Raw genomic sequence first — 10,539 nt, forward strand, 5'->3', positions numbered from 1 at the left:
TCTCCCTGTAGGTAGCTTATAAAACCCCCAGCCAGCAGCCGATGAGCAGCTCCTGTGCCCGCTGGAGGAGTGAGCCGGGCTCTGCTCGCATCCCCCCGCCAGCACCGTGCAGGGTCAGTGTGCTGCGCGCACGCCTGTGTGCGCGGATGCATCCAGCAGCCTATAAATCTCCTAGCAGGGCTCCTTCCGAACTTCAGGACATTCCCCAGGGGAAGAGTTAAGATGCAACTTCTGCGTCAGATGCCGCAGCGGGCTGCCCGGCGGGGCTAGGCTAAACCTCTCCCCCACATCTGCCCCAGCAGGTTGTTTGCGAAGGTCAATCCCACCGGCTGCTGCAACCGCCGCCGCGCTGGGCTGCTCTTGGCTCAGTCCTCCAGGTACGTAGTCGGGGGAACATCCTCCCCGCTGCTCCGGGGAACGGCTGGCAGGGATGCTAGGAGGTGCATCAGCTGAGAGACGAGGACATATTCCGGCATTTTCCTTTTTATTTAAAAAAAAGTTATTCTGCTTTTCCAATGGTTTTATTTTTCTTTCCCCGTGATAGAGTCGTTAGGATTTCTGGCTGATGCTTTTAAATCTTGCTGTGCACTTCTTTATCTGTATGAGATTTCCATTTGTGCTGGGGATTTACACCAAACGCCTGGGAAGTTACAGGGCAGGCGGCTGCAGCGAACATCTCAGCATGTTTCTAATTAGCCCCTGCCTGGCAGGTATGTGCCGTAAGTGAAAAAATGGAGGAGATTTTGTACTCTTTTTTTTAATTTATTTTTTTAAAAAAGAAACAATTAGAAAACCAATTCCTCAGACATCTCCCTGCCACTCCTGGGAATTTGCTGTTGTAAAAGAGGTTATCAAAGGGATTAATTTTTTAAAAAATTATTTTGCAAAGGAAAAAAAGGAAAATCTTTTTTCATCTTATTTTGGGAAGTGGTGTTTGCAAACCTGAGTGATGCCTGTGTTGTTTTTCTCTCCTAGATCCACACGCCAGCAGCAGGGACCAGTGACCCGCCTTGTCCTTGCTTCACTCGGTGCAGGAGCGGAAAGCCGCTGGCCGATCCCGCCAGCCGGACTAGCATGCCCGTGCTCCACTTGCACCTGTACCTCACTGCCTTGGGCTTCTGGATGACACAGCAGTCCAGCTCCTTCCTGCTGCCCAACGCTACCGAGCTCCTGTCCCCCCCCGGGGGCCGAGCCGCGGGCCTGCTGTGGGGTGTGGGGGTCCCCCGGAGCCGTCGGAAGAGATACCTCTCCCCCCGTGACATGAGCATGATTCTGGACTACCACAACCAAGTGCGGGCACAGGTTTCCCCCCCTGCCGCCAACATGGAGTATATGGTGAGTCGGGCTCCGGCAGGGCACTTGTGGGTCCACAGCTCTTGGCTGCTGCGGTGGGGAGATGGGGATGGGGTGCTGCCCCAGATTCGCGGCTGAACGTCTGTCCTGGGGGATGCTTCGCATCGCTGGTGCAGGGCAGACCCATGCAGCCTCTGTGCAGGAGGGATGGGGTACCAACAGGGTGGTGTTTCAACCCAGGGGGCAGATTTAGGACCCATGGTCCCGTGCCTGGGACATCTGGGAGCTTGCTGGCTGTGGGATGGCAGGCTCCACCCAGCCGAGCTGCAGAGGTAGCATTAGGGGAAGGGAGGTGGCTACAAGCATGAAAAACTCAGGTCCCGACCCAAAGGCCGGGTGGGAGCCGCTCCCTGAACCCAGCAGTGAGGGACGGCCCCATCCCAAGCAACAGGGTTTCTTGGGAGGGGGGCCAGGGATGCCAGCCCCTGGGAGAAGAAACGTGGGAGTGGGTCAGAGAGGGGCTGCCCAGCCTCACTGGGTCAGGCATCTCCTCCAGACGAGGGCTACCCCGGGGCAAAGCATTCCCCACGTTGTTTCCACCCTGTGTGGAGCTCCTAACCCACCCCTAAAGGGAGGAGAAAAGGGGAGGGGAGGCACCAAGGGCCACCAAGATTGCCAGCCAGCACAGAGTGGGACCCTTGGGGCAGGAGGTGCCACATGCTGCTCTGCTCCCAGGCAGGGGACCAAAGCTCCGACCTGGAGTGGCTGGGTGGTCCCTGGATGCCAGTTTGGGAGAAGCACACAGCAGCCCAGCTTGGTGGGTACCAGAGCAGGTCGGACATGCCTGGGAGCATCCTGTGCTGCTTCTTGCTTGGCCTAAATTCCTGCCTTCCAAAATAACTTTTCCAGACATCTCCCCAAAGTGGTTCAGGATGGGTGAGAAACCTTTAAATAATGCATGAAGGAACCAGCTGTCCTCACCGGTCAGTCTGCGGCCAGGGCTGTGGTGGAGGGCAGGGGATGGCTGTGAGCTGCAGCAGCAGCAGGGGGCTGTGGGGTTTCACCCCCACCTGCTGCAGAAGGAGCTCATTCCCGGAGGGAATCACACACGCAGGGCTCGTGCTGCTTCAGGGCATCCGTGCTCCGCCTGGGCAGTGGGCACCCAATGTGCCCAAGAGCCATGGTGGGCAGCTGCGGTGATTCATCATCGCTCCTGGACACGCTGCCATGCTTTCCCTGGGCTTTTTCCAGCCTCACATGTGAGTCATGTTTTTTGGACACTCATGGTTGCTCAGAAAGCCCCCTGAGCACAAGGGGGTGGTTTCTCCTCCTCCTTCCTCCTCTGGGCAGCCAAAATCCCTGCCTGCTCTTTTCCTTTCCTCCTGGCCAGGTGTGGGACGAGCGGCTGGCCAGGGCAGCGGAGGCATGGGCTGCACGCTGCCTGTGGGACCACGGCCCCCCCCAGATGATGAAATATGTGGGGCAGAACCTCTCCATCCACTCGGGCAGGTGAGTGCCCCATGGGCAGAGCAGACTCCTGGAAACCCCCTGCACCCCACGATGCTGGAGGAGGAGCAGCAGCAGCCCCTCAGTCGAGGAGCAGAGGCTCTGAGCTGGCTGCAAAGGACTGAGATGCAACCAAGAGGCACATCAAGCCCCCTGGGGTGGAGAAGGAGAGTCCAGCTCTTGCAGAAGGGTAAATACAGGAAACCAGAGGTGTCCGCTGTTCATATGGGGAGCATGGCATTAATCCCCTCCGCCTGGCACATGGACCAGGACAATGTGGGTCCCAGATTGGCACCACAAGGCTGAGCGCTCAGGGGCCTCCAGCGAGGGCCAGGTCTTCTGGCCTTGGGTACAAGTGAACTTGGCACAAGGATGTCATTGCCCATTCTCCCCAGGAGCGCTTGGTCCTGATGGGCCCTCGCTCCAACCAGCTTCTCTCCCCCATTCCCTCATCATGGAGCCTTCCTCCCACTCCTCTCCTTCGCCCATGACCTCTGAGGTGGAGGAGGTCCACCTCACATGCAGCACCTTCTGCAGGTACCACTCCGTCATGGACATGGTGAAATCGTGGCACCAGGAGAAGCAGCACTACTCCTTCCCCCAGCCCCGCGAGTGCAACCCCCGCTGCCCCTCCAAATGTAGCGGCTCTGTCTGCAGCCACTACACGCAGGTGAGCACCACAGCCCTCCCCCCGCCCCCCAGCAGCCCCCCGCAGCCCCCTGGGACCCAGCTGCAAACAGGAGGCAGCTCGCAGCACCTTGGGCTGCTGCAGCACCCAGTGCAGCCCGCAGCCCTTCTCCCAGCAGCAGTTGGGATGCAGGATGGAATTCTGGCAGCTGCTTGCTTCGCATCAGGCAGCAGGGCTGGCAGCAGGCAGCGTGCCTACCGGAGGGGTGCAGGCAGCTGGCAGCGATGCCCTCCCACCCTGGGACCTCGTGGGAATCAGGCTGCCTGCATGGAGGTCCCAGGGCTCCCAGCCCGCTAAGTGCAGTCAGCCTGGAGGTTTTAATTTTTTAAATTTTTTTCCTGTGCTTTGGCCTTTTTCTCCTCATTACCTCACTGGTTCCTCAAAGTGGGTGAAGAAAAACCCCCACCATTTTTTGCTTTTACCGAGCATGAATCCTCTCCTCTGTGATGGAGCAGCTTTATAGAGCCCAGCCGTGTCCGGCTCCCCAGGAATGCGGCACCTTCATCCCCTGGCACATCCACCGGCAGCTTGGCCAGCACAAGGTGGAAAACCTCCCTCTGCTCCCCTGCCCAGAGGTGAAGCTGTGCCAACCCCTAACTACCTCCTCTGCATGGCTCCAACCTTTGCATCTGCATCCCCGTGTGGCTCATCCGTGGGGATGCTCAGAGATGCTCTGGGTTGCAAATATGCAAGATACATTTTTTAAGGAAGAAATTCAGCCTAGAGAGTCTTTAGGGTGAGCTTCTGGCTGTTTGACCTCCCTGTGTGCAAGGTAAGCTGCTGGCCATGATTCAGGGTGAGGTTTGGGAACTAACCTGGGTAAATCAGAGAAGTGACCCAAACTCTGTTGCTCATTGAAGTGAGCTTGGCAAAGCAGCTCCTTGCAGGGCAGCACAGGCTGCAGGCAGAAGAGGGACAGCAAAAATCACCCTCTGGTGACAAAGCACTGCCCGCGATGGGCACAGCATCCAACACAAGACATTCAGGCAGGTGGGATGCAATCTCCTGGTGGGATGGAGCCCTGCGCTGAGGTTCCCGGGGTGATTATCTGTGGGGTGCCTGGATGGGCGGCTGCCGACAGTGCCTGTTCTCTGTCCCGGCACAGATGGTGTGGGCATCCTCCAGCCGCCTGGGCTGCGCCCTCAGCACCTGCACCAATGTGCGGGTGTGGGGCAGCACGTGGCGGCATGCCATCCTCCTCGTCTGCAACTACGCCATCAAGTAAGTGCGTGGAGGGAAGCCCCCCTGTGCCGTCCTCCCCCCTCACTCTGGTGCCGGCAGTGAGGCGGTGGCGCTCAGAGGTGATGCCCTCCTCTCTTTTTAGGGGCAACTGGCTGGGAGAAGCGCCGTACAAGGTGGGGCGACCGTGCTCAGCCTGCCCCCCTACCTACGGCGGGGGCTGCTCCAACAACATGTGCTTCACCGGACTCAAATCCAACCAAGTCAGCTGGTTCTAGGGCTGCAGCCCCACGAGTTGCCCCTGGGAATGGGGTTGGGGTGAATGAGAATTATTTATAACACTGACCCCCCCCACACAGCCCAGATGTCCAACCTGCTTCATCCCTAGTGCCGCGTAGGAAACTGCTTTTTTAACACACCTCTCTGGCAGCGCCCGTGTTGTCTGGCTGCTTCCCACGTTGGGGGAAATAGGGACAGTTCAAGTCCCTCTTTCCCAAAATAGGGATGGTTTGGGGGTGCATGGAGGGAGCTAGGTTGGCTGGCGTGGTCCCTGCTCCGCAGGCCGGGGGGGGGAGGTGTTCCCCACTGCCTCCCACCTGTGCTAAGCAGAGGCTGTTGTAAGCAAATACAGAGATGTTCCCCTCGTGGCAAGCGGCTGGAGAAGTGAGGAGCCCTGAGCGTGCCCCCACTGCATCGCAGCCCCTTCAGCAACGGGGCTCCCAGCTCTGAGCCCCCCAATAAAGCAGCCTGGAGACCCTGTGCTCGTGTGGGTCCTCCCTTACTTGCAGCCTGGAGCCTTGGGGTAACGCTGAGCCGGCGCCTTTGCTCTGGTTTGGGGGGTAAACAGCAAAGGGGTGCAGAAGCCCTTGGTGGGGTCACGGCCCACGGCCCCGGGAGATGCTCAGGCGCTTTGCTCCATCGTGTGGGAGAAGCCAGCACTGCTGGGACACCGGGTGACAATGACGCTGAAGGGCCACAAGCTCCCTGTCCCACCCAGGCTGCCCCACACCACCCCACTGCCCTGCCTCACCCCCAGCGCCACTGAGTACCCCGTCATCCACACCCCCTCCCTCTCCAGGACCTCTTGGCACTCAGCAAACTCAGGGGTTCCCCAATTCCCAGGCCCTGGCTCTGAGCCCCCAGCCACGGATTCCTGTGCTGCAGCTCACTGCGTCCCGGCAGCCTCCTCCCCGCTTGCCCCCACCCCGCTGCATGCTCCCTTGGGATGTGCTTTTTCATCCAAGGGTGCAGATGTGCCTGGTGTTGTCCCCCTGGGGCTGCAGGGTTTCCATAGCCGGGGTGCTGTGAGGTCCCAGGACCGGCAGGGACCACTCGGTGCCTCCTCCAGCCCCTTCCCGAGACGTATGAAAGATGTGGGAGGCCCTGTGCTGCCGGCCGATCACTTTTTCAGCTCCAGCTCTGGGTTCCCCACATATTTGGTGTCATCTCAGCAACAGCTCTTCTCAAGCAACTGCTTGTCTCAGTGCAGTCCCCTGGGAGCAGGGGCTGCTCCTGCCACAGAGCCAGCATCGGCACAGGGGCTGCCGCAGCCCCGCGGGGAGGCTGGGGACCACAGCTGCGTGTCCTGGCACCATGAGGTCTCTGGGGCTCCTCCTCGGCGCGGTGGTCCCCGAGGGAGAGGGAGCAGAGATGTCTGTGAGGGCTGCAAGTCCCCCTGACTTGGGGAGCAGAAGGAGAAGCGGAGGAGCTGTAAATGCCCTACGCGCTGGCCCCGTGCTCAGGGTACCACCCAGCATCCCGCCACAGCATCCCCGTGGATCCCAATCCTCAGGTGACCCCTCCAGTTTTGCACCGAGTGGACAAGCCCTGACTCATGGCCGGGGTATTTTGCCCCCTGTGCCTGGGCCAGGCTCTGCTCTGCCCGTGCCACCACACGCCAGCCCCCGCAGCTTGTCCCATGGCCCCTGGCCCCCATGCCACGTTTGCCCCTTGCCCGCAGGCAGCTCAGCTGTGGTTTTCCCATCACGGGCAGGCGACGGCACAAAAACCGGCAGCACCGGCGGGCTGCACAGTGGGATGCGGCTGCCCCGTCCCCCCCACGGCCGAGGGTGAACCCCAGCCCGGCAGCTGCCCCGGCCTTGACAGCGGGTGGAAATGGGAGCTCCAAAAGAGCCCAGTAAAAGCCATGTTTGAGTTTCTAGCTTGGCAGCAGTTACTATAGCTACAGCAACGGCACCTTGCAGATTGGTTTCCATAAGAGCTTGGTTACTATTTAACATCTCCACCCACATTAGCCCTGATTAAGCGAATCAATAAGATAACAGGAGAGGCAGGTTTCCTCGCCCTGCCTCTCCGTGCTCCCTCCTGCCTTCACCTAGTTCCTTAGTGAAAGACGTTTTTATTTATTTATTTAGATTTCTTTTTATTCCTCTACTTCCTCTGGTTTTCGCCCCAAGTCCCCATAGCAGTAGCCGGCGAGACATGGTCAATGTAAGCACCCAGCTAAGCGCTAAGATGGAGGCTCCATATGGTGAGTACAGCGTTTCCATCGCCCGCGCTGCCGCCCCGGCGTCGCTTACGGGAAGCGGGGCTGGGAGCGGGCAGCAGCCCCCAGCCCCACGCCCCGGCCCCACCGCGCTGCCTGGCCCCCACCGGCTCAGGCACCTGCAAAGGCTGGAGATGGAGGTGGAAAAAGGCTCCCCGATTGATTTTTATATAATATAAATACATACGTATGTATTTTCTCTCTTTCACTCTGCTTGGCTCGAAGAAGAAGGCACGTGCCCAAGGGAGCAGAGCGGTCCAACCTGCTGGCAGAGGGGCTGCTGCGGGGTCCGCAGCAGAAGTGGAAGCTGTTTAGGAAGGAGGTGACGTGGTGCCAGCCCCAACACAAAGGCTGCGGGCGGCCCGTGGCACGCCTGGGCTGCGTGGGCAGGCACAGCGGGCGCCCAGGGCTGGGGCCGGGCTGGTGTTGCGGCTGGGCAGGTTTCCCAGCAGGGAGTGCAGTGCCCGGGCGAGCCGCAGCCTCTGGTCCCCGTGGGGGCTCGCTGCTGCCCGGGGGCCCCGGTGGCAGAGAGGTGCCCGCCAGGCCTGTGCTCATGTTCCCTGCGTGGCACAGCGGGTACCAGCCCGGGGCAGCCCCACGCCACTGCTCTCCTTGGCTGTGCCAGATGCCAACTGCCAACAAACACACGTGGGCAGCAGGGGACAGGTTCCCCTGGGCTGTCATCAGCCTGCTGTTATCCTCGGGACGGGTCCGACTGTGCCCCTGCTGCAGCTTCCCTACCCAGCAAGGGGCTGGGGCTGGTTCGGTCCCGTGTGATCTGGGAACCCCAGTTCTCTGGGCATGGCGAGGGTGTCGAGTGAGGCCCCAGCAGATGAGGTCTCACAGTTATGAGGTTCTCCATCACATCCTCATGGCTCTCCATCACTTCCCCTGGTTCTCCATCACTTCCCCCGGCTCTCCATCACACCCCCTGGCTCTCCATCACACCCCGTGGCTCTCCATCATGCTACCTTGCCTCTCCTCACTGTATTTTTCATGCCTCTTCTTTACCACAACCCACTCACAAGCACGCACAGCCCCACCAGCCCGCGCTCCAGCTGCCATGTGTGCTGCAGCCAGGCCCCAGGAGGACTTGTGGTTCTCCCAAGTCACCTCCTCACACTTTGCTCATGGCCCCATTCTGGGTGGTGGTTTCTCTTGCTCCAGGCCTGCAGGCTCCTACAGGTGCCACCTCCATCCCTAACCCACCCTCGTGCCAGGCACCCATGCTGCAGTGAGGCCCCACACCTCTTTGCCCCAGCCCCCAGCACTTCAATACTCTCCAGATCACTTTAATTTCAGCTCCCATCACCAAGGCATGGCCAGACACAGGGCTCATCAGCATTTTGGTGGGTCCATCACCTATTGCAATGGAAACGTGTAGGAATTGCATAGGATCTGCAATAGCATCGCTAGGCCGAGCTGGAGCAGGGAGCTGTAGTCAAGCAGTTACAAAATGCTGTGGTTTAGCCTGTTTTTATCAGGATGCTCAATTGGATGTCCCAGGCCCGCAGGAGCTGGGGCTCAGGAGGAGCTCCCTTCACCTATGCCTCTGAGCTGCAGGAGCCGGCAGTGAGACAGCGCCTCGCATAAAGCCGGATGCATAAAAATGCCGAGATTTTGGTCTATTCAGTGCAGGTTGTGGTTTTGTGTCCATCTGGCACTGCTTGGACAATGTGCAAGGAGCTGCGCGATGCAGGCTGCTTGTGAGCGCATCAAACGAAGGCCTGATGTCTCTGAGATGTACAGAGGGTCGAATCCTGGAGCGAGGGCACCTCTGTGGGCTGGCCAGAAGAAGCGGGTGCTGAGCATCCTTCAGGCTGAAGCTCTCCATGAATCCCTGCTGCTGGTGGGAGATGGCTCCTGACCCACGAGCTCACAGGGCTGACTTGTGCTTCATTTGCAGGAGAAGGGAGGCTCAAGTGACATTCCAGTCAGCCTGGGAGACACGGCAGTGCAGGGTGGCTGGGTCTGCGTGTCCCCAAATCCAGGGTGCCTGTGTCCTGCTTTGCCCCAAGGTGCAAAGCCAGCCTCATTTCTGCAGCAAGCAACAGTCTTTGCCTCACAGATGCAACACAAGGAGCTGAACAAGCTCTTTAGTCACTTACAATTGAGTTATTCTGCCCACTTCCAGCTGGCTCTAATGCGAGCAGCCGCTCGCTGGCCCCGGCACATCGGTGACCTTACATACAGGCAGGCAAACTTTTCTGCTGTTAATTTTCTCCTGACCTTTTTTTTTAAAAAATCCTGATTTTTCCCTCATTTTTCAGCCTGAGGGTCAGCAACTGAGCCATCAGCTGAGCCAGGGCAGGCAGAGGCAGAGCTGGGCATCCCACCTGTGGCCGCTCTCCCCATCTGCTCCCGCGCTCCGGCTGGCACCCACTGCTTGCCAGCCTGCCGTGGGGCTGGGCTGCTGAGCCAGGGGCCTTGCAAGGGGGAGAGAGAAAAACAATAAGAATAAAAAAGCAAGACAGGCCTCCCAGTCCAAAGCAAGAGGAAACTCAAGAGTGTTGGCAGAAGGAGGGGAGTCCTTATAAATAAAAGGGGTGGAAAAATTATCCAAACAGAGGCAAGGAAGGGCTGGCGGGGATGGGGGACAGGGCAGCCCCTGGCTTCCGCACACCGGGGTCCACCAGATGAGCCTTCAGCCTTGGAGGGGTCATACAGCTATTTGCAGTTTCCTTTGACAGATGGAAAGATTTTCTCATTTTTCTGTCTCCCCATCCATCTCAGGGGCTTCAGTATTTCAGCATCCATTTGAAGCCAGGGATATATTCTGAGGGGGAAGCTGGGCACCGGCACTCAGCCTTGGGACAGCGAGTGGGTCTAGCCCGCTCTTTGCAGCGGTGGCATCAGTAAGAGCAGAGAGTGGGGCATCCATCCCCCTGCTGCAGTGACTGCAACCCTCCCCCATCCACCCCTGCCTCAATCTGCCACCAAGCATCCCCCCTAAACCACACGCTGGGGGCACTTACTTCCCTCCCATCAGACCTGTGCCTTGTGTAAAGGACTTGGAGGATTCCCCGCCAGATGGTGACAGAGGTGTCCTGTCCCCAGCACTCTGTGTGGGTCCCTGGGTGAGAAGGGAGGGATGCCACAGCTGCCGGAGAGCCGAGGGGCTGGGAGCACGCTCAGCATCCTCACCAGCACCCGCTGAGGATGGACTGTGAGCTGGCAAGGGCTCCTCCAGGCACTGTAGTGCTAAATTCCCACGTGGAGGCTGCAAATGGTTGTGCAGGGTAGGGGATGGAGAGGGAGCGAGGGGATGAGCCTCTCCTGGCAGTGAAGAGGCAACGGACCCCCGGCTCCACCTTTATCCTCCCGACGAGACCTGGGTGCCACTGGGGCAACCACCCTCAATCCCAGC

General features: G+C 59.3%; 2 protein-coding genes across 2 annotated transcripts in view; both read left to right on the forward strand.

Moving 5' to 3' along the window:
• The first annotated feature begins 216 nt into the window (after positions 1-216).
• Positions 217-5,669, forward strand: R3HDML (R3H domain containing like). The gene is made up of 6 exons (XM_037403360.1): positions 217-377; positions 976-1,335; positions 2,684-2,802; positions 3,337-3,469; positions 4,593-4,708; positions 4,812-5,669. Exons 2-6 carry the CDS (start codon positions 1,075-1,077, stop codon positions 4,942-4,944), a joined length of 762 nt encoding a protein of 253 aa, XP_037259257.1. The 5' UTR covers positions 217-377; positions 976-1,074; the 3' UTR covers positions 4,945-5,669.
• Positions 5,670-6,623: 954 nt separating this feature from the next.
• HNF4A (hepatocyte nuclear factor 4 alpha) overlaps positions 6,624-10,539 on the forward strand; it is a 37,945-nt gene continuing 34,029 nt past the window's right edge. Inside the window, exon 1 of the mRNA XM_037402155.1 lies at positions 6,624-7,157. Within this exon, the coding sequence (XP_037258052.1) occupies positions 7,109-7,157 (49 nt within the window). The 5' untranslated portion in view covers positions 6,624-7,108. The remainder of the gene's footprint in view (positions 7,158-10,539) is intronic.

This window comes from Falco rusticolus, chromosome 10 (genome assembly GCF_015220075.1).
Source record: "Falco rusticolus isolate bFalRus1 chromosome 10, bFalRus1.pri, whole genome shotgun sequence".
Classification (NCBI taxonomy): Eukaryota; Metazoa; Chordata; class Aves; order Falconiformes; family Falconidae; genus Falco; species Falco rusticolus.

Bases quoted from the DNA above. Each gene is read 5' to 3' on its own strand.
- R3HDML (XM_037403360.1), top strand. From the start codon at position 1,075: ATGCCCGTGCTCCACTTGCACCTGTACCTCACTGCCTTGGGCTTCTGG. The intron at 1,336-2,683 runs GTGAGTCGGGCT...CCTCCTGGCCAG, and splicing joins CCGCCAACATGGAGTATATG to GTGTGGGACGAGCGGCTGGC. The intron at 3,470-4,592 runs GTGAGCACCACA...GTCCCGGCACAG, and splicing joins TCTGCAGCCACTACACGCAG to ATGGTGTGGGCATCCTCCAG.